This window comes from Astatotilapia calliptera, chromosome 17 (genome assembly GCF_964374335.1).
Source record: "Astatotilapia calliptera chromosome 17, fAstCal68.1, whole genome shotgun sequence".
In the NCBI taxonomy this organism is placed as follows: domain Eukaryota; kingdom Metazoa; phylum Chordata; class Actinopteri; order Cichliformes; family Cichlidae; genus Astatotilapia; species Astatotilapia calliptera.
In genome coordinates, this window is record NC_137438.1 from 26,448,384 (window position 1) to 26,467,823 (window position 19,440).

At 42.0% G+C, this 19,440-nt stretch overlaps 1 protein-coding gene across 4 annotated transcripts in view; it reads left to right on the forward strand.

Annotated features, from left to right (window-relative positions):
- Nucleotides 1-19,440, forward strand: part of LOC113009713 (fatty acyl-CoA reductase 1) — a 58,946-nt gene extending 39,506 nt beyond the window's left edge. For 3 of the 4 annotated variants that reach the window (XM_026148184.2, XM_026148185.2, XM_080291785.1), the window contains exons 3-12: nt 1,929-2,104; nt 7,726-7,905; nt 9,371-9,548; nt 11,496-11,540; nt 11,630-11,748; nt 12,999-13,066; nt 17,376-17,547; nt 17,637-17,766; nt 18,630-18,757; nt 18,965-19,440. In XM_026148184.2, the coding sequence (XP_026003969.1) occupies nt 1,929-2,104; nt 7,726-7,905; nt 9,371-9,548; nt 11,496-11,540; nt 11,630-11,748; nt 12,999-13,066; nt 17,376-17,547; nt 17,637-17,766; nt 18,630-18,757; nt 18,965-19,127 (1,359 nt within the window). In that variant the 3' untranslated portion in view covers nt 19,128-19,440. Of the gene's footprint in view, nt 1-1,928; nt 2,105-7,725; nt 7,906-9,370; nt 9,549-11,495; nt 11,541-11,629; nt 11,749-12,998; nt 13,067-17,375; nt 17,548-17,636; nt 17,781-18,629; nt 18,758-18,964 lie in introns of all 4 variants that reach the window. The other variant, XR_013902810.1, reaches the window with a different exon arrangement.

Below are 19,440 nucleotides of genomic sequence, written 5' to 3' on the forward strand. Positions count from 1 at the left end.
TTTGTTATATTTGTGTTCAAGGAAAAACCAAAAAAGGCGGCTCCTTGAATCATGCAGCACAGAAAGGACAGTTTTTGCAGTGCTGATATTTTTTGGAGAAAGCTGCACACAGAATCTTTTCCTCTGCTCCTGCTCCCTGCAGACTCCGTTACTACCAGCTGTTGGCCTCGAGCAGAGGGAGATAACGCTGTTACTTTTCATTACATAATAATAACGGCTCTACATGAGCATGGAGAAAATCCCTTACACCCCCCCCAACCCCACCCCTTTCTCTCAGATGTTATGACAGTGCATACTGTACATGCGGGCTCGTTCCTAATATGGGCAGTATGGTGTACAGTATTGGGAGCGAGTAGGGTGCCATTAAAAAGCAAGGGATTGATGAGGATACAGAGCATGACTGTAAAGAGCTGTTTAAGTCAACTTCTGTCCTCTAAGCGAGAGATCTCTGCTTTTAGGACAGCTGACACACACAGGGCGGCACTTCCATAACAGCGCGCACGCGTTTTGATGCCAATCCCTTCACTTCCCCTCTCACTCCCCTTCTTTTCTCCTTCTCATCCTTTAATATCTGTCTGTGAAAGGCCTTTTGAACACAGCTGCTCTGTGCAGCAAGGCAAAGCCAAATTTCCTGGTAGGAGCTGCACAGATAAATGCATGACATCTGACTCCGCTGCCTTTGGGAAGCATCTCCTGACTCAAACATTGGCTTGACATGCTCAGCTCTCTGCAGGGTGTCGGGCAGCGAACGGCGTGTGATACACGAGCCGGTAAATCTAGACGAGACTTCACATAATCCCCGCCTCCATGTTGGAATATTTTCTCCGGCACGAAGTCGGGGAACGGCAGCGTAAACAGGTGGAATAACACGAGTAGGGTTTGCGTTTCCGCATGAATGTACAGCAGAGCGCGGCGAACAGCGGCACAAATGGCCCTGTCAGATACAGGTCAGAGGTTTACAGCCCTGATAGTGTTTTTGTATAAAACGGGGAGTGAATTCCTTTCTTTAGAGAGGAGATTACTTTTGCAAGCTGACTCACTGACCCGTGTTTACTTTGAGACATTTATCAAGAAACACTCCACAGTGTGACTCATGGCACAGATGGATAAATCTCATTGGTCGATGGCAGGCACGCTACTTTTTTTTTTTTTTTTTCTCTCTCTCTGCTCTCACATCTGTAGCCTACCTGGCTTAACACCTAGTCCCATCTTCTTTTAGTTGAAGCCATTCATTAGTGAAAAAAGGCACCTTTAATTAAGACTTCATAGTCAATTCACAGAGCTCATTTATCGATTAACTGTCATGATTATAATTGGAATTAATGCTGCTTTGAAACTCAATTGGACGCATCTTTCCTTTTGTTTTAGTAGCTTTCAATAAGGTAGAGCAGCAAAATGAGAGTTACTAGGTCCACCCTGTTAAAACAGATGCACTCTAATACAACATTACTACTCATGAGGTGAGTTTACTTTTCAGTCTGTTTGCTTTCCTTTCTATGTGCCGTTTCCACATTTTGAGTTAAGTTGCGATTCTAAACAGTCCAGTCTGACCGGTCTTATCTCGTCCACGTTGACTATCGCTGCTTTGGTGAAATGAAAATGTACAGGTCATTTGCATCAGAACAATCTCCTCACCTGAAGCGATTATGCAAAGTACATTTGCGTTCCTTGCCATGGTGTTTTAGTGTTTGAGTCGACTGTAATAGTTCTTCTCTCCCTGACAGCTATAAGCAAAGTTTGTTTATACAGCTCACTTCGTACACAGCATCAATGCAATGCCAATGTCCACATCTTACGAGAAAGCACAGCCTTCTTCAAGTTTAAGAAAAATGTATATGGCATTTAAATGTTCGATTATTTGAACGCTGCTGATGAATTAGCTAAGACATAAAAGTCTTTCCTTTAGTGATTTCTGTTTTGTCTGGCAGCTTTTCGACCGTGTGAGGGAGGAAAACCCCGATTTCCACCAGAAGATCATCCCAATCAGCAGCGAGCTGACGCAGCCGGGCCTGGCCATCAGCCCAGAGGATGTGGAGAAGCTCACCACCTGCATCAACATCGTCTTCCACTGCGCCGCCACCATCCGCTTCGATGAGCCGCTCAAGTGAGGACCACGTGCATTTCATCCATTTTTTTATTTATTTATTTTTTTTCCCCAACACAATGAACACACAGACTCCTGCTGCTTTGTTTCATTATTACACCTCATTACAATCCTGTTCCACTTTATGCAAGGTGTCTTTATTGCTGAGTAAATGTTGCTTGTAGCAGGAACTTGCTGTTGAGAGGGTGCACTCCAGAGGATGTGCAATTCAATGAGCATGACGGTAATGTTTCATTGACATGACGCAAAGAGGAAGTGGAGCAGGATGAGGGTGTGGAGAAATCAACCGTTTCTACGAGTTTGTAAAATCACCTATAAGAAAATAGATGGTTCCTATTTTACTCAGGGAGTCGTGGCATGTTCGGAGTGTTGGTAGGATGCGATTCAGTCAGTGTTGAGTCGGTATTAAGATAGCCGGTCAGTCTTCAGAGGCTCCAACGTCCCAGTGAGGACGTCTCGCTCGTTACTGGTCTATGAGGAGCTTTGCTGAATGTAGAGTTGTTGAATTCTGATGTGAGCACTGTGATGACCTCGTTATGTTGTGCTCCTTTAGATAATGTGTTGATGTTCTCCTCCGACTAGTCATACCTGTAACTTCCTGTCATAAGCAACAACGATCCGTCCTATAATGTTCGAATCCTGTTCACCAAAAGACCCGACAATAATACAGAGAAAACCCCAACAATGAGACGACCCAGTATGAGCAAGCACTTGGCAAAAGTCGGAAGGAAAAACTCCCTTTTAACAGGAAGAAACATCTGAAAGAATCAGGCTCAGGAAGGAGCGGCCATCTGTCGTGACTGGTTATAGGGTGATGGGAGGAAGACCGGACAAAAGACTCACTGTGTCTGAGAGCCAGAGATTATTAATATCTAATGATTAAATCCAGAGTCCTGTATAAACACAGAGGGAGTGAAGAAGAAATAGTCCATTATGGGAAGCCCCCGGCAGCCTAGGCCGGTGAGGTCTGGTCTGAGGTCAGTTGGTCATAGCTGGGAGGCGGCAGGGAAGCCATTTGTATAGACTGTGCCTGAGCCTGCAAGCTTGTGTAAAAATATACAAACATGGTGTGCAGATTTCTTTGTCTTGCTGTACAAATGCCCAGCCTGGACTGCACTGGATCCTTCATGTAAAAAATTATCTGCAGAGTGAAACGGATGAGCCGAGAAACCGAAAAGAGAAGAATGATTGGCATTCCTGCTTATAGCTTGTGTCTGGACACTTTCAGTTGCACTGCATTTTTGGGATTTTGTAAGTCTGATTACACACATGTTGACCCCACGTGATGATCCCGGTATTCATAGATTAGATCTTCAGTTTTAGCTTCTTTTAAGCAGGGAAATTCCTCCCAAGATAAGCGAGTGAGGCCGCCCCTTCAGTGTGTTTGCAGCCTCCGTGTGCATGGATGAGTGGAGGTAGATCATTTGTCTGACGTGGTGTAGTGCTGCTCTTTAAAAGCTCCCTGAAGATGGGTGTTCAGAGGCGGGCCAGTTTGAGTGACAGCTCAGTTAGGACTGCTGCACTGCACTGAGCTGCACACCGATTCATATCGATCTCTTAGTGCTTTAGTCTCTCTCTGTCTCTGTATCTTTCTCTCTCAGTGGCCTTTATCTTCTCTCTTCTTTTATTTCTTCATATGACTTCACTGGGTTTTTTACTCACGCCTCCCCTTTTTGTCATCTCAGAGTCATTATTCTTGTCTGGTGACCGGCAGCCTTGTAAGCAGTGCAGAGGCCATAAATCAGAAGAGTCTGCTTAAGGCTCGAGAGTCAGTCCAGGGCTTTTCAGCCCGACACCTCAGCTGGTCTTCATCCTGTGCAAGTCTTTATCCACACTTAAAGGATCATTGCTATTTATTGAAAGCTGGTTTTAACTTGAAAGTTATTTCTATTTATCATAAGATTGATCAAACTAAGGTAATCTGTGAGTAAAGAGAGATTTTCACCCTATAATGTTCTGCGCAGTGGGTTAAAATTTCTAGAAATCATGACCTGGTTACCAGGAAGTGTGCAGAAACAAGTGCCCCTCTACCCTTGGGTAGAGGTTCTTCTTCGTAATGAGCTGTGACAGGATGTAAACATTCATGGTATCCTCCCCTCAGCTGAACTACAATGTCAGGTAGCTGCTAGCTTGCTTCCTGACATTGTAGTTTTAAATGAACTTGCAAGAAAGCCATAAGAGGAAAATATATGTTTGATTTTTGGGGTGAAGTGGCCTTTTTAAAGAAGAAAGCAGCACTGAGTGTTAATATTAGAGCTGCTAGTGATTTAATATTGATTCATCGATCTGTCACTTTATCAATACACAGTTCTGTGCTTCAGAGAAGTACTGATAAAATGTACAGTAGTAATGATAATACTTGGGGCAGTCTAAGCATTAAGCAGATATTAAACGACTCTTGAAATTTAGGAAAATTATCCGATAAACAAATTCTACAAAAACCCTTAAAGTGATTTTATTCTAAGATTATTACTTTGAAGTCTTATAACCTCGGTGGCTTCATATGAGTAAAAATCAGCAGCTGGGAGTTTCTTTTGTTTGCTAACTCGAGCTTTTCTCTAAAGGACCGTGACCCTTACAGACAACTGTCTGAAACAGATAACATCCAGTGAGCTTTGTGAAAGCTTTGTTGATGACAGAGGAGACTGGTCAGACTGCTTCAAGCGGATAGGAAGGAAATAGTAACTCGAATAACCACCAAATATGCAGAATAGCATCTCGGAACACAAAACGCATTGAACCCTGCTGCTACAGCAGCAGAAGACCATACAGTGTGCCACTCCTGTCAGCTAAGGACAGGAAACTGGGTCTACAATTCACACTGGCCCACGAAAACTGGGACAATAGAAGAAGCGTCTGAGCAGCAACATTCAGGTGTTAGGATAAGAATTTGTTGTAAACAACATGAGAGCATGAATCATTCGGCACTTTGGACCCATAGCACCAGTTATTCACTCTTCAAACACCACAGCCTGCCTGAGTATTGTCGCTGACCATGTCCATCGCTTTATGACCACATTGGACCGTCTTCAGTGTCTTGAACGCTGTACTCAAAGGGCCTCCACAGTCAGCAGATCTCAATAGCTGGTAGTTTCTGATGAGTGCCTATACTGGTCTGTAGTTGTTGCATCTGAGTCATAACTGCAAAGACAGATGGGTGATGAGTCAGGAGCAAGAAGGGGCGCAGTGGTGCCTCCATCTTCCCTCTGTAGTCCCGCTGGCGTGACGCCCTGCATATGGTCCCAGAAGATGGAGGGGCGATGACACGCCCCCACAGCACTCAAAAGCTCACCGGGTGATCGCCACCGCAGTCTGACCGCACCTGATTCGTGCCACTGGACCGTTCGCCCACAGCTTTTTGCCTCTCGGTTCTCCCGCGACCTCGTGATCGACACCCACGCTGAGCCGGAGAATCATGCAGTGTCTGTTGAAACTGACCACAGCGTTTCTCGTCTTTGCTCTAGGCAAAATGGACTCTGTATGTTGTTGTAGTTCTGCTGCAGAGCTGACGCACATCCACAGCTGAGGGCTGAGGTTTATAAAGTGAAATGTGTTGTGTGGGTGGCCTACAGGAGGATTATCAATCACATGTGGGTTGAGTTGTTTTTGTTTCTTCTTCTTCTGGCAGTTAGGATTTTGTTGTTGTCATCTCTTTAAGAAAACATTTTTAAAACGATAAAGGCCAGCACCTTGATTATTCTTGCATAAGTTTGAGTCGGATACACGTGCTTCCTTTCACCAGAGATGGAGTCTTTTTATAGAGGTGACGCAAGACAGGTGAGGACGCCAATTATAGATTTCATTGGCAGAATGAAGATGATGGCAGCGATAAACATGAGGCGTGAGAAGTCAGGGTAAGAGTGGTGATGAATGAGATGTGCCATGGTGTTATGAGTGGCTGGCTGCTTATGTGGAGGCCTACACAGGTGAGCCAGTATTCTCCTAACAAGCCTCACTGCCTCCTACTGGAGGGAACCCTGCAGGGAGAGCAGAAAGAGGAGGCTGTAACAGCTTTAGACAGTATAGAGTCAGAGGATTGCTAATTACAACACTTGTCTCATCATTATAAGACCAGTATCTATTAGACTTGTATAAATAAATGGCCAGCTAGGCCCTACTTATGTTTATTTTCTACTTTATCAATGGTTTAAATTGGGAGGGGGGATTTAATCTCTTAAACTATCATGCAATTAATAACTTCATTACTCTATCTGCATTTGTTCTCATTTTGTGGTCCTCGGGATTTTTCTGTCTTCAGAGAAACACTTTTTTAAAAAATGTTTCTGCTTTTGGACTGTTGAGGTGAAATGCTGCTGCGTCATTTATAAGGTTATAGTCTCTGTGTTTAAGAAGAGAAAGTCAACAAAAGAAGGAGCAACAAGTTATCACTTTGCCAGATTTTGCAGGTGTAAAGCGGCGTGCATTAGGGCTGTGCGATATGACCAAAATCTCATATCCCGATATAAGAATTCTGTCGTCCGATAACGATATAAATCACAAAAATGTAACATTTTCTGTAAGTTCTGTGAATCTCGGGCAGCTCGTCTTGCGGGAAGCGTTTCCAGCTGCGAGTCATGTAGCTGGAGTCCAGTGTTTTAACAGATGCATGAAACTATATTTTTAGACATAAGTTGTAACGGCCGCCGTTTTCTATTACACAGCGTGCTGCGGGGAAAAGCCTGTTCTAAAGTTTGAGTCTAAGGTTTATTTTTTAGCACCTGATGGCTCTTTTTTACTTCTCATCCTAATCTGCACTTTCACGTAATTCAGTTTACTTTGAAAAGTCTCAACAGGATCTTGAGCTTTATTGTGAAAGGTTTATGTGGAACATAAACAAGCGGACAGGCGATGGTGTTACCGTCGTTGTTGCTAACCACAACGCATAAAAACAGGCGCTTGTCTGTCCATAGTGTGGTTATATTAAATATAAGAGAAAGAGAGAACTTTAAGAAATTAATATAGCCACTACAGTGACCATCAAAACGATGAAAAAAATATTGCCGTAAACAGTTTATTTTGCGACACCACGAAACAAACGATAGCATAAAATGAAAGGATAGAAGTTTTTATATTGTCATCCGATATATATCGTTATATCGAACAGCCCTAGCGTGCATTGTTCAGGACCGTTCTCGGCATCGATTCAGAGCCGCAGTAGATGCTGTAATGCTCAGTCTTGGCTTTATGACTGGTACTACAAGATGAAAAGAGCGAAAATGATGAGGCTAATACATGTTTTTCCCCTCCTTCTCATTTAGTCTTGTTCTCTCTCCCTCTCTGTTTGATTTCATGCCTCTCTATCCCGCCGTGTCACTCTGCTCCGGCTTGAATTTTTTTGCAAATTCCTGCTCCTTTGCAAATTCATATTTGAATGGTACACTCAGTCGTCAGCAAACAAACGCTTATACATGCAAATACAAAGATAGTAGTAGTCTAGCAAACACGAACACACACACACAACGACTTTCCCTGCACACACTGAACCTGAGCACGCACACACAAACTTTTCCCTCCCACACAGACTCATTTGCACGACCTTTCCTCCCACATCTACATACACAAACTCCCAGAGACGTGCAGTCTTTTTAACACCGTATGAATCTCTCTCTCCTCTCCTGCAGACACGCCCTGCAGCTCAACGTGATCGCCACACAGCAGCTCCTCAGCCTGGCCCAGCAGATGCATCACCTCGAGGCCTTCATTCACATCTCCACCGCCTATGCAAACTGCAATCGCAAGCACATTGATGAGGTCATCTACCCGCCGCCCGTCGAGCCCAAGAAACTCATAGACTCCCTTGAGTGAGTGGATGATGTTTTTGTTCACCCATGTCACAGAAATACTTCCACTTGGGGTTAATTCATGTGATGTGGAAATTAATCCCAAAGAAAAAGAGAAGTTGCATATTTGTGCAACAGCTGCAACCAAGGGAGAGACCGCGACAGGGCCTCCCAAACAAGGGATTGTAACAAGGTTCGCTCAAAAGATCAATAAATAGTGAGTGGATAAACTATTGCATCACTTGGCGAGTGTGTCAGAATCAAGCCCAGTAATTACGAGGAACGAACAAACAATGCAGTCATTCACAACACATCCAGCTGGGCCTAAACCACCCTGGGCACGATACCAACACAGATCTCATCCATTCACTTACATTCAGCAGTGAACCTGGACTGGGATAAAAGCAGGAATGTGGAGACACGAATTTCATGATTATGTGCCTGTTTTCACACCTGTGCACACATTTGGCCAACTGGCTGTCAAAAAAAGCGCTTTATTGTCAGATTGCGCCATGGAAGTTATTGCAAAAGTTGGGCAACATGCACACCTTTCCGTGTGAAAGGAGGTTTTCTTTGCTTTTAAACTGTTCATATTCATAATGTAGTCCAGGACTAACACCTCCACGTGCATTTGAAGAGCAGTAACAAAGACTCTCCCTACATATCAAAGGTCACAGTAATTTCAATTTGATTCATATAGCAACAAAGGACAACTACAGTTACCTCAAGGTGTTTTATTTGATACAGAGAAAACCCCAACAATCAGGTGACCCCTTATGAGCAAGCATGTGGCAAAAGTGGGAATAAAAAACTCCCCTTTAACAGGAAGAAACTTCCAGCAGAACCAGGCTCACGGAGGGGTGGCCATCTGCCGTGACTGGTTGGGCATGAGGGGAGGAAGACGGGACAAAAGAGACACTGTGGGGGAGCGGGGAGGCAGAGATGCATAACTAATGATAAAAGACAGCAGATATTACACTAATGTCTGAAACGGCATGAAAAGGAAGTGCTAGGGTTGAGATGGGTTGATAGCGGCTTGCAGGGTGACTAAAGCAGCTTAAGTGCCACGTCCTACATAGATTTGTCATCAGCTCAAGTGTAAGGACCAGAGGTTTGGTTTAACTTTGAGAACATTGCCTAATGGAGTGTTTCCGTTTCATTTTATTTCATGCATTTATTTGGCAGTGCTTATAGGTGAAGTCGCCTTAACTCCTTTTCCCATAAAGACAACATGACGACCTTTACAGCATTCACAGGGTAAAGAGTTAAAATGCTGGTCTAAATGTAGTAAGCGTACATGACCTGGGGACTGTAAATTGCTTTTTCATAAACCTGTACCTTCTAATGTTCTTCTGCAAAACAAACCTGCTACCTATGTTTTTAAAAATTGTTTTTATCATAATAAATCTCAGACTGCACCAAAATAAGTGCTCAATTATGTTGTAAATGGGTGCTTAGTGCTGAAGCTTTATGTCTCTGGCTTCAGGTGGATGGACGATGGCATCGTGCGGGACATAACGCCACGGCTCATCGGCGACAGGCCCAACACGTACACCTACACCAAAGCCCTGGCTGAGTACGTGGTGCAGCAGGAGCAAGACAAGCTCAACATTGGCATCATCAGACCCTCCATAGTGGGAGCCAGTTGGCAAGAGCCCTTTCCTGTGAGTTCACTGAATACTTTGCTCTCTTTAGAAATTAGCTACTTTTGCATAATTACACTTATATATGTTCTTTTTCTAAGTATTGACAAAGTTCCATGACCTTTTCTAGTTTTAATCTTGCTGAGAGAGAACTGACACGCCCACTATGGCTCACGTCTTTGTGAAAGAATTTCACGAGCCTATATGTCAAAGACATAGGACATAGTTTTTGTAAAGACGTGTACAAAAACGATGGATGCAGCGACTGATGTCAGTCATTGGGTTGTGAACACCTACATTTTAATCACATAAAAAAAATTGAAATAAAACAAAGCAACAAATTAAGAACTGTGGTGCTTGGATCCTCACAGAGTGCAAGTCGTTTGCTTTCCTATTTCATCGCTGGCTCATTTTCTGCTCAGAACGTGCCCCCTTTTTTGACTTGGTTGTTTCTTTGTAGGTGCATGTTGGACACCCATGAATGACGCGGACTAGTTTTTCTAGAATCCCTCCCCTCATTATGTGTCCTCCTGACACAAATTGAAATAAGATATTGATCAACCTAATCCTGCCCGGGTCAGTGCTGCTCTCCTGTGGCTTTTATCTTAAGTGGCCCTGGATTAAAGCAAATTGGCTAATGTCGGTGCTAAAGACCGGCGTTTTCCACCCGAGTCACCTTTCATCAAGCTAAACAGCTGCTGGGATGGGAGATTTTGGGCGGACGTCAAGGACAGAAGGGTAAATCGGAGGCTGTGGACTGAAGGCCGCTTCGCTAAGGACCCAAACATGAAAGCTGAAGAGTGCATTATTGCTGTCAGTCTCTGGTGGATTTCTTTATATGAAAACTTGCACCAGACTAATCAGCGTGAGCGAGATTGCTTCTCAGTAAATATTTAATTGAAATTATGTGATTTTGCATGGAAAGAGTTAAACTTTAAACTTGCCAATAATTATTCATTTTTTATAAGATATTTACTTATTCTTTCATTTCATTTTATTTTTTATATATATATTTTTTGCTGAGCGACTCCTCGTTAAAGCTATAAATATATCACTCAAGGCTGATGACTGCAGAAAAAGCCTTAGACTCGTGATGACATAAATGTATCGATTATTCAAAGAGATGTTCAGCAGAAATCTAACAGCCTATTCAGATTCTTCCCAATTAAAAAACATGAGTTCATCTGAAGGACTAGCTCTGAAGAGATGATGCAGCATGAAAAGAAAACAAATACCAGACCAACACAGGAAAGTCCTTGTTTATGTGGAGCCAGGAAATGTAGGTCTTGTGTTTGTGCAGTGGGACTGTTGGTAGCTTCTGGCTCTGCCTGCAGTTTTAAACTCGGCCTGGCAGCAACTCTTCAAAAGACCTTACTCACGCTTGGCCCTGCAATCGCCTTGGCAGCCCGTGCCAGCAGGCGCTGTGAGGCGGGTGGGGGATGGGCAGAGCGTGTTTGTGTCGATGTGTTGTGTACATTTATAACCCCAGTATGCGCCTGTCATTCTGGGAGTCTGTGCTTTTAGAAATGTCCCATTTAACCCAACACGCTGTGCAAAATAAAAGCTGCATCTCCGTCTTCAGCTTGGCGTGAAGCCGACAGCCGATCGCCACGCTAAAAACACCCCTGGCCCCAGTGGCCTGCTCTTCTTCTGTGCACCTTATCTGCACCAGAACATATTATTAGAGCGAGGATAAGGCTTAGCTCTGCCCACATAATGAATCCATAGCCCCGCACATTAGAGACTGTTGCAGTCTATTACCAGTGATTTCATCCATTTTTAATGGTTTCTAATTGAAGCCGACAATCCCCGCTTCTCTGTTCTCCCACCGCAGGAAGTAACATAACCCCGAACAGCTGCTTTAGCGCACAGAAACACAACCACACGTGTGCTGCTGTTGGAATTAATCAATTAATGTTGATTCAGTCTCATTGCTGTTTTTCTTTTCTTCTCCGTTTCATGCCTCAGGGTTGGATCGACAACTTCAACGGGCCAAGCGGCGTCTTTATAGCTGTAAGTAAGACATGTTACCCTTGAATCTCAAAGCTCTTGGTTGCAGTGGCAAGATTTGGAGTTTTAAGATGATGTCATCCTGTGATAAGGCGGGAAAGGGTATCCTGCGCACCATGAGGGCCAACAACGATGCGGTGGCAGATCTGATCCCTGTGGATGTGGTCATCAGCCTCACTCTGGCTGCTGGCTGGTACACTGCTGTACACAGGTGAGTAAACAAACCCCAAAACTCAGTCCCTAAACTTAAAATGTCCTCCATTTGCCATAATGCATACGTTGAGGGCTTTCCATTAAAAACTTGTAGTTTCCAAGCGCACTTTAGGTATAGGGACAACGGCCAACTTGTGGGGATTTCTGCTGTAACCTGCAGATGTTTGGGCTCAATACAAAAGGCAAAACAAGCAAATAAACTTAAAGTTATGATCATATGACAATAGCTGCTTGCCTGCTCAGGCAAGTTTGGCCAGTCAAAGCAGAAGCTAGAAAGCTTCAGAAACCCAATCTCTTGTCCCTTTTCTAGATATTCTGCATAGTTTTATGTCCGAATATGTCGTACGTCTGTATATAGAGTAAATCTCCCAGGTTACTCTGTTTTACTTGGCCTCGGTAAACTGTGACATGGACAGAAGACATCTGTTATGAGTGGGGGTAATACTCTATGAACACCAAATATAGTTCAGGCACAAGCACCTGGATAGATGCTTTAACAGTGACTCTAAAAATAGAGTTGCATACATTCTTTGTGCAGCTATTTCCACCAGCAGCCCAACACAAACCTGTTGTCGCGGTCTTCCTGTGTGTCTTGTTAGTGAGCGTCAGAGTAACGGTAATACTTCAGTACTTTTATAACAGCCTGAGGTGATAAAAGAAGCTGTAAGTGTAAATCTAAACCTGGCCCTGATGTGAAGAGAACAATTGCACTGAGAACTTGTCACAAAAAATCCAGAATGGTCTGGGAAAATCAGTTAAATGCCAGATTTTGAAAGATTTTTCTGTTGATTCTTACCAAATTTATTTTGGCACTAACAAGAAGACACTAGTAAACTCAAGTGAGTCATTTCCACGCCGTGCCAGATGTTTTTCCCAGGGAGTGTCTGACTCATTGCTTCGCTGCAGTCTTACCAAAACTCAGAGGGTCCGATTTTCCATACGGGAAACAGAGTGCAGAGAAAATATGCAGCATCCACACCCATTTCAGACTGCTAAGAGAGGTTGATGAAAACACTTAACCTCTCAAATTTTGTAATGTACAGGCATTTGGAATGTTGTGCAATACCAGGCTTATGTACTTATTTTATATGCACTGTAAGGGTTAAAAACACTGGTGAATAACAGTTTTAAATATAAGATCAGCCTTTTATATCAGCACAGTTTCACCACACAAACAGATAAGCTGGAATTATACACCAAATGCCTTCTACAGACATCATTATGACCTTCATCTTCCACACTTTGCAGACCTAAAACGGCCCTGGTGTACAACTGCACGACCGGCGGCATCAACCCTTTTCACTGGGGAGAGATCGGTAGGTACCCTCTTTGCTGTGCGGTAACACAAACCTGTCACTGCAGGCGGATATTTATAGAGCTGTTTTTGTCTGCCTGCCGGCATCCCGCAACACTGTCGTCTGTGTTCGCTTTCCTCGTCATAAATCAATACTCGGGTGTTGTGACATAATGTGTCTGTGATGTAGTTGTGATGTTTGTGGTGGAGGCTTCAAGAGGAGGGAGTCTGCCACCTGCTGGCAAGAAGCAGAAAATTAAGTTTTTGATGGATTTGGTGGCGAGTGAATGATGCAGGCTAATCTTAAAGCTTCTTTGCAATATGTTTGAAAAGTAAACACATTTAGTGTCTGAAGGCGGATTAAAGTGTTTTATTTTATACTTTCTAGTTGATTTTTGTTAACAATTATTTTAAAAGTCTATGTCTCAAAATGAATTCACAGAATTTAGGAAAAAGATTATCTATCTGCTTGGATTCCATGTGAAGAGTAAAAAACTCACATCGTTGCCCTCTGGGTGTGGATATCCGGCCGGCAGGATGTCGAGTGACCCTCAGATTAACAAGCACGCTCTCTTCACCAAGGAAATCGTGACCAGATGGCTCGTGGCGGGATTAGGTCTGATCACTGCGACTCATCGCGTTATGAAAGAGGAAGTGTGGACTCTGCACTCTCACTGGGCCAGAAGAGAGCTAGAAATGAAGCCAATTTAAAACAAGAGGATCAGAAGAGCCCCAGTAACACTGGACATCCCCTCAGAGAAAACAGATTTTTTTTTTTTTTTTTTTTAGATAAATATGACATTAAGAAAAGAAGTACTCTAGTGCAGCTCAGTTTTGTTTGTTTTTTTAAATATTTATATCACAAGTGTCCCAGGTTTCTGAGAGCAGCTCAGTGTTTGCCACGGTGCTTCCAACCAGGCTGCAGGGAGCCAGGCCACAGCTGGCTGTCACCTCGGATCTGGTCATCTCGGTCCCTGGAACCACTACATTATTGTTGTCATGGAAACAAACCTTACAAGGCCTCATTTGCATGCCATGTGATGTAATGTCTGTGGTCACATGGCTGCTTCCTGCCGCTGGCCGCCACTGGATGCTGAGAGGAGGAAGAGGAGGAGCCACCCACGCTGCCCAGTGGGGAAATCATTGAATGGTCACTTTCTGCCTGATATCCTCCAGAGGAAACAGGGTCATGCCATGATTAAGGCCAGCTGAGTTTCTGGAAGTCTTGATCCTTGTATTAAAACCCTGTCCTCAAAGGACCTTTTATTTTCTTTGTTTACCTCTGAAAAGCACGCTTCCATTTGAACCATAGAGCTCGAATATGGAGGACCAAGACTGCCAAAAATTAAAAACAAAGTGTAAAAGCAGTCAGAAAGTAAACTAATAATTCATGAAACAAATGTACAAATTAATTATTAAAATGGGAGGGATGAATGAATAGAGTTAAGAACCCTTTTCCTGGCAATTCTTTAATGAGAAGGCTCATTAAAGTAAAGGATGCTGGAGAAGTGCATGCAACTGTAAACTGGAAATAAACCCTCTCCTACTTAAACCTCAGTCTGACCTGAAACTGAATTAAAATACACAGTCCAAAAGTTTCCTGCTGTCTTTTTTGTTTTGTTGTCTGCGTTTTACAGTTTACGATGCTGGTTACAGGCATTGATTAACACAATTTGCAAAATACCAAACAAAAGAGAAACACTGAACAATCGGGAGCGACCAGTTGCCAGATTATTGATTTTAAAATTTGAGAATTAAATTCGCTTATGTATATTAGTGTATTGGACCCACTTATCCCAGCACGACAAAAACCAACTTACTGTTATTCACATATGCTGTTAACTCCTCCATCCTATAAATCTCTAGTGTTATTTTCCACCACAATGATAAAGTTGGTACATCTTGTAATAGCCATTTCTTTGTTATACATTTTTTACTTGCAACTAGCAAGGCACTTAGTAAACATTTTATCTTTTTTTTTAAACCATTCCTGTGGCGTACATCCAAAAAAAATTGTTTTCCTTCCAAAAGGGAATGTACAGTTGAAAATTTCTTGTAGTGTTTCGTGAGTGTCTTTCCAGTAAGTCCTGATCAAAGGGCAGTCCCACATTATGTGAGCGTGGTGTGCTCGTTGGTGTCCACATTTTCTCCAACATACAGGGGGATTCCTGTCATAATGAGTCTTTTGGCAAGGGGTGATAAGAACCTTATCATAGTTTTCCATCCAAATTCTCTCCATCTTCGTGAGGAAGTGGATTCCACGTTCCCATATTTGAGTCCTCCTTCTCCCATAATATCTTCACATATTCAGTTGAGTGAGAAAGCTTATTTGTAAGAAATGTATACAAAAAGTAAAAGTGTTTTTATTGACGTTGCCAATATATGCCTTTTTAAGCATAGCTATCAAATCTACATTAGTGTTCGACGCCACTCTGATTGTTGTCTTTATATAATGTCTTATTTGCAAGTATCAATAAAAATCCTGCTTTTCCAGATTGTATTTTTGTTTCAATGTATCAAAACTTATTAAGTTCCCATCTTTAATCAGACTATCGAATGTAGGTAATCCTTTAGCAGACCAACTTTTAAAACGTGAGTCCAATTTATTTGGGACAAAATCAGAGTCATACGCATACATTTAAATAACGCCAAGTCCTGTTCCAATTTAAATTCCCTCACAACATTTCTCCATACATTAAGTTTACATTTCACCCAAGGGTTGTAGACCTTGTCTATATATTTTTGAATGTTTAAGTCCATCAGGACAGCTTGTATTGGAAAAGAAAACATGCTCTCCTCAATATTTTTCCAATGTGCTTTATAGCTTATATCACACCAGTTAATCACAGTCTTAAACTGAGCAGCCCGAAAATATTATTATTTTTTTTTTTTAGTGACTGCAGCCCCATCCTCCTGTCTTTTTTTGTAATTGTAAAGTTTTAAAACAAACCCTTGGTCTCTTCCTTCTCCATATAATTTTGTCCCGTTTGTTAAATTGGCTTTGATCAATTTGTACCAGTAGTGTTTGGAATAAATATAGTAATCTCGGCAGAATATTCATTTTGATTCAATTCGTGAGTATAAAGTTAGAAAGGGAATCATGTCCCATCGTTTGATATCATCTACTATTCTCTTTTGCAGGGAACCAAAATTCTCCTCAAATAATTTAGTTAAGTCTTTAGGTATGACAACTCTATTGAGCAACCAAGTGAGCTGGGGGGCTATAGTTATAGTTAAGTATTTGAGTTTTGGTCATATTAATTTTATACCCAGAAAGTTTCCCAAATTTTTGGCATAGATTCATCAGTTCAGGTAGGGAGCTTGTGGGCTGTTCTAGGTATATTAATATGTCATCTGCATAGCAAGCAAGCTTATGTTCCTGTTCTTTAATGTTTATTCCCTTGATGTCTTTGTTTTGTCTGATTGATTGTGCCAGAGGTTCTAAGTATAATGCGAATAAAAGTTCTTGCAGTAGGGTTAGTATATAATGCCTTCACCGTATCAATAATTCTATTATGTAAGCCAAATTTGGTCAAGACTTTGTAAAGAAAGTCCCAATTTACAGAGTCAAAAGCTTTTTCCGCATCGATATTCATAAGCATGGCTTTACTTTTAGATGTTTGTATCTGATTTATTACGTGAAGAGTTCTGCGTATATCGTCCTGTGTCTGCTTTTTTCTGAAAAGAGGCGAATGCTATGATCTCCCCTCTTAGCTTTTAATGCATCCCATAGTATTGGAGGTGACACTTCTCCGTTATCATTTATTTCAAGGTAATCTTTGAGTTCTTTCATTACTTCTTTCTTAAATGTTACATCTTTAAGCAAAGATGAGTTCAAGTTGATGTTTTGGGGTATACGTTTAAATCAATTGTCAGATACAGTGGTTCATGGTCACTTATGTCTATTGTACCCATCTCACATGATTGGATTTTATCCCTATCTTTTCCAAACGTCATGTAAAGGGAATGTGGAGCTGAGTAATGAGAATAATCTCTCCATGTAGGGAAACGATTTCTCCATACGTCTTACGTCCTACCTCTTCAAAAAGCGCAGAGACTCTTTTATACAAAGTACTTGATTCCGGCATTCTTCTATTAGAGCTATCTAAATCCGGCCGCAGGCGAATATTCAGATCGCCGCCACAAATCAAGGGGCCTTGGGTTTCTGTCACCATTATATTAATAATTTTATTTTTTTTAAAGAAACTCTGGTCACTTCCTGGTGGTGCATAAACGTTCATTAATGTAACCAGTTTCCTGCTGTTTTTGTTTCCTGCTCAGAGGTGAATACGGCACTGAGACTAATCCTCCTCAATTATCTCGATTTGCAGAGCACCACGTGATGTCCTCCTTTAAGAGAAACCCCTTGGAGCAGGCTTTCCGAAGACCCAACGCCAACATCACCTCCAACTACCTGATAAACCAGTACTGGATCCTGGTCAGCCACAAGTTCCCCGCTTTCATCTACGACCTCTTCCTGCGCCTCTCCGGGCAGAAGCCGCAGTAAGACCAGCTTCCTTCTAATCCCACTTTTAGCCTAAAGAGAAATCAATTTGTGCCTGTTGTAATCTGCACCTCCTCCGTCTTTGTAGGATGATGCGCATCTTCAATCGCCTGCACAAGGCCATCAGCCTGCTGGAGTATTTCAGCAGCCAGGACTGGGAGTGGAACTCTGAGAACATGAGCATGCTGATGGGCCAGCTAACCCCTGAGGACAGGAAGGTAGGGTTAACCATGTACGTGGTGCAAATTTTGGACCAATAATACACCTTTTAGGGTCACATAAAGATGCAGGTGTTGAATAATAATAATAATAATAATAATATTATTATTATTATTATTATTATTATTATTATTATTATTATTATTATTATTATTATTATTATTATTATTATTATTCAGAACTTACCTCACCATCTAGTTATTTTATTGGTTTAAACTTTTTGGTCTTCATAATTTTATTTTACTTTATTACTTTTGTGGAGGATGGGGAAGTTGTCTTAATGGGTTTTTAACTTGCATGCTTGTTTTTAATTATGCTTGGATTAATATTAATGTTTTACTTTATTAGTTTTATAGCAGCACCACCTTGAAAGAAGCATACTGTATAAATAAAGTTTAGTTTGTGAAACACCTCTATGGAAGCCTTTTTATGCCACTGAGGGGGAAAAACAGTCGGGGCTTAATTGAAATTTCAAGTTATTATCTCACAAATTGAACTTCTCATTACCTAAACATTTTGAGATAATAACCCAAAACTTTGACTTTATGGATTGATTTAAAAAATTTAAAAAAAACCTAGTTGCAGAAAGAAGCTTCCATAAAAATTCTCCTTTTTGCAGCCGCACATGGAGTCTAAATTTTATAGATAACACTGACTCCAAAAATGAATCCATGACCTTCTCAGTACATAATGGTATTTCTACTTGTAAATAAGTAAATGAGCTGAGCACATCATGCACAACTGCAACAGAGCTCAAGACAGAAAACACTTGTGAACATGCACTTTTAGTCACAAAAATAGCAGCTTTTTTATTTTCAGTTTCTATTTTCAGTATTTTCAACTTCTGCCATCTTATTTGCAGACATTTAACTTTGATGTGCGCCAGCTGAACTGGCCCGAGTACATTGAGAACTACTGCATCGGCACCAAGAAGTATGTCCTGAACGAAGACATGTCTGACATTCCTGCTGCCAGGCAGCACCTGAGAAAGTAAGTCAACAAGCCTTCAAAAGTACAGGATTCAAGTATGTGTTTCCCCACCAGTTATCATTCTATTTTTGGAAGAATTTCACTGTGATAATTAATTAGGAAAACCTATGCACAAGCTTCCTTGTTTATCATCTCATTTACATCTTTAAGCTTTTTAAGAACTTGTATGTTAAGTCTTTAATCTGCTTCCCTCTTGTCTTCTTCCAGACTGAGAAACATTCGCTACACCTTCAACACCCTGCTGATCGTTTTCATCTGGAGGGTGTTTATCGCCCGCTCCCAGATGGCCAGAAACATCTGGTACTTTGTGGTCAGCCTCTGTTTCAAGTTCCTCTCCTACTTCCGTGCATCCAGCACCTTAACCATTTGAGTCTTCCTCACCGCCTCAAGCCAGGGTCAGCAGCCCTCGCCTTTAGCTGTCAGCAGGAGGAAAACATCCACTGTGGACACTCTAAATCCTTCTTAATGTGGACAAGCGGGGCTCTGCACACGTGGGGGTGGCAGTTATGTGAAGAAGAAGGGAAAAATGAGGTCTACTAGCCATGAATTAAGCATTCAGTTTGGATATCTGTCATCGGTTTGTGCACTCTTCAATCTCCAACCCCGTCCAAAAAGAAGTGTTGTCATTCATTTTGTACCTACTGTTTTCGTCTCAAAGTGGCCAATTATATATGCAACAATAA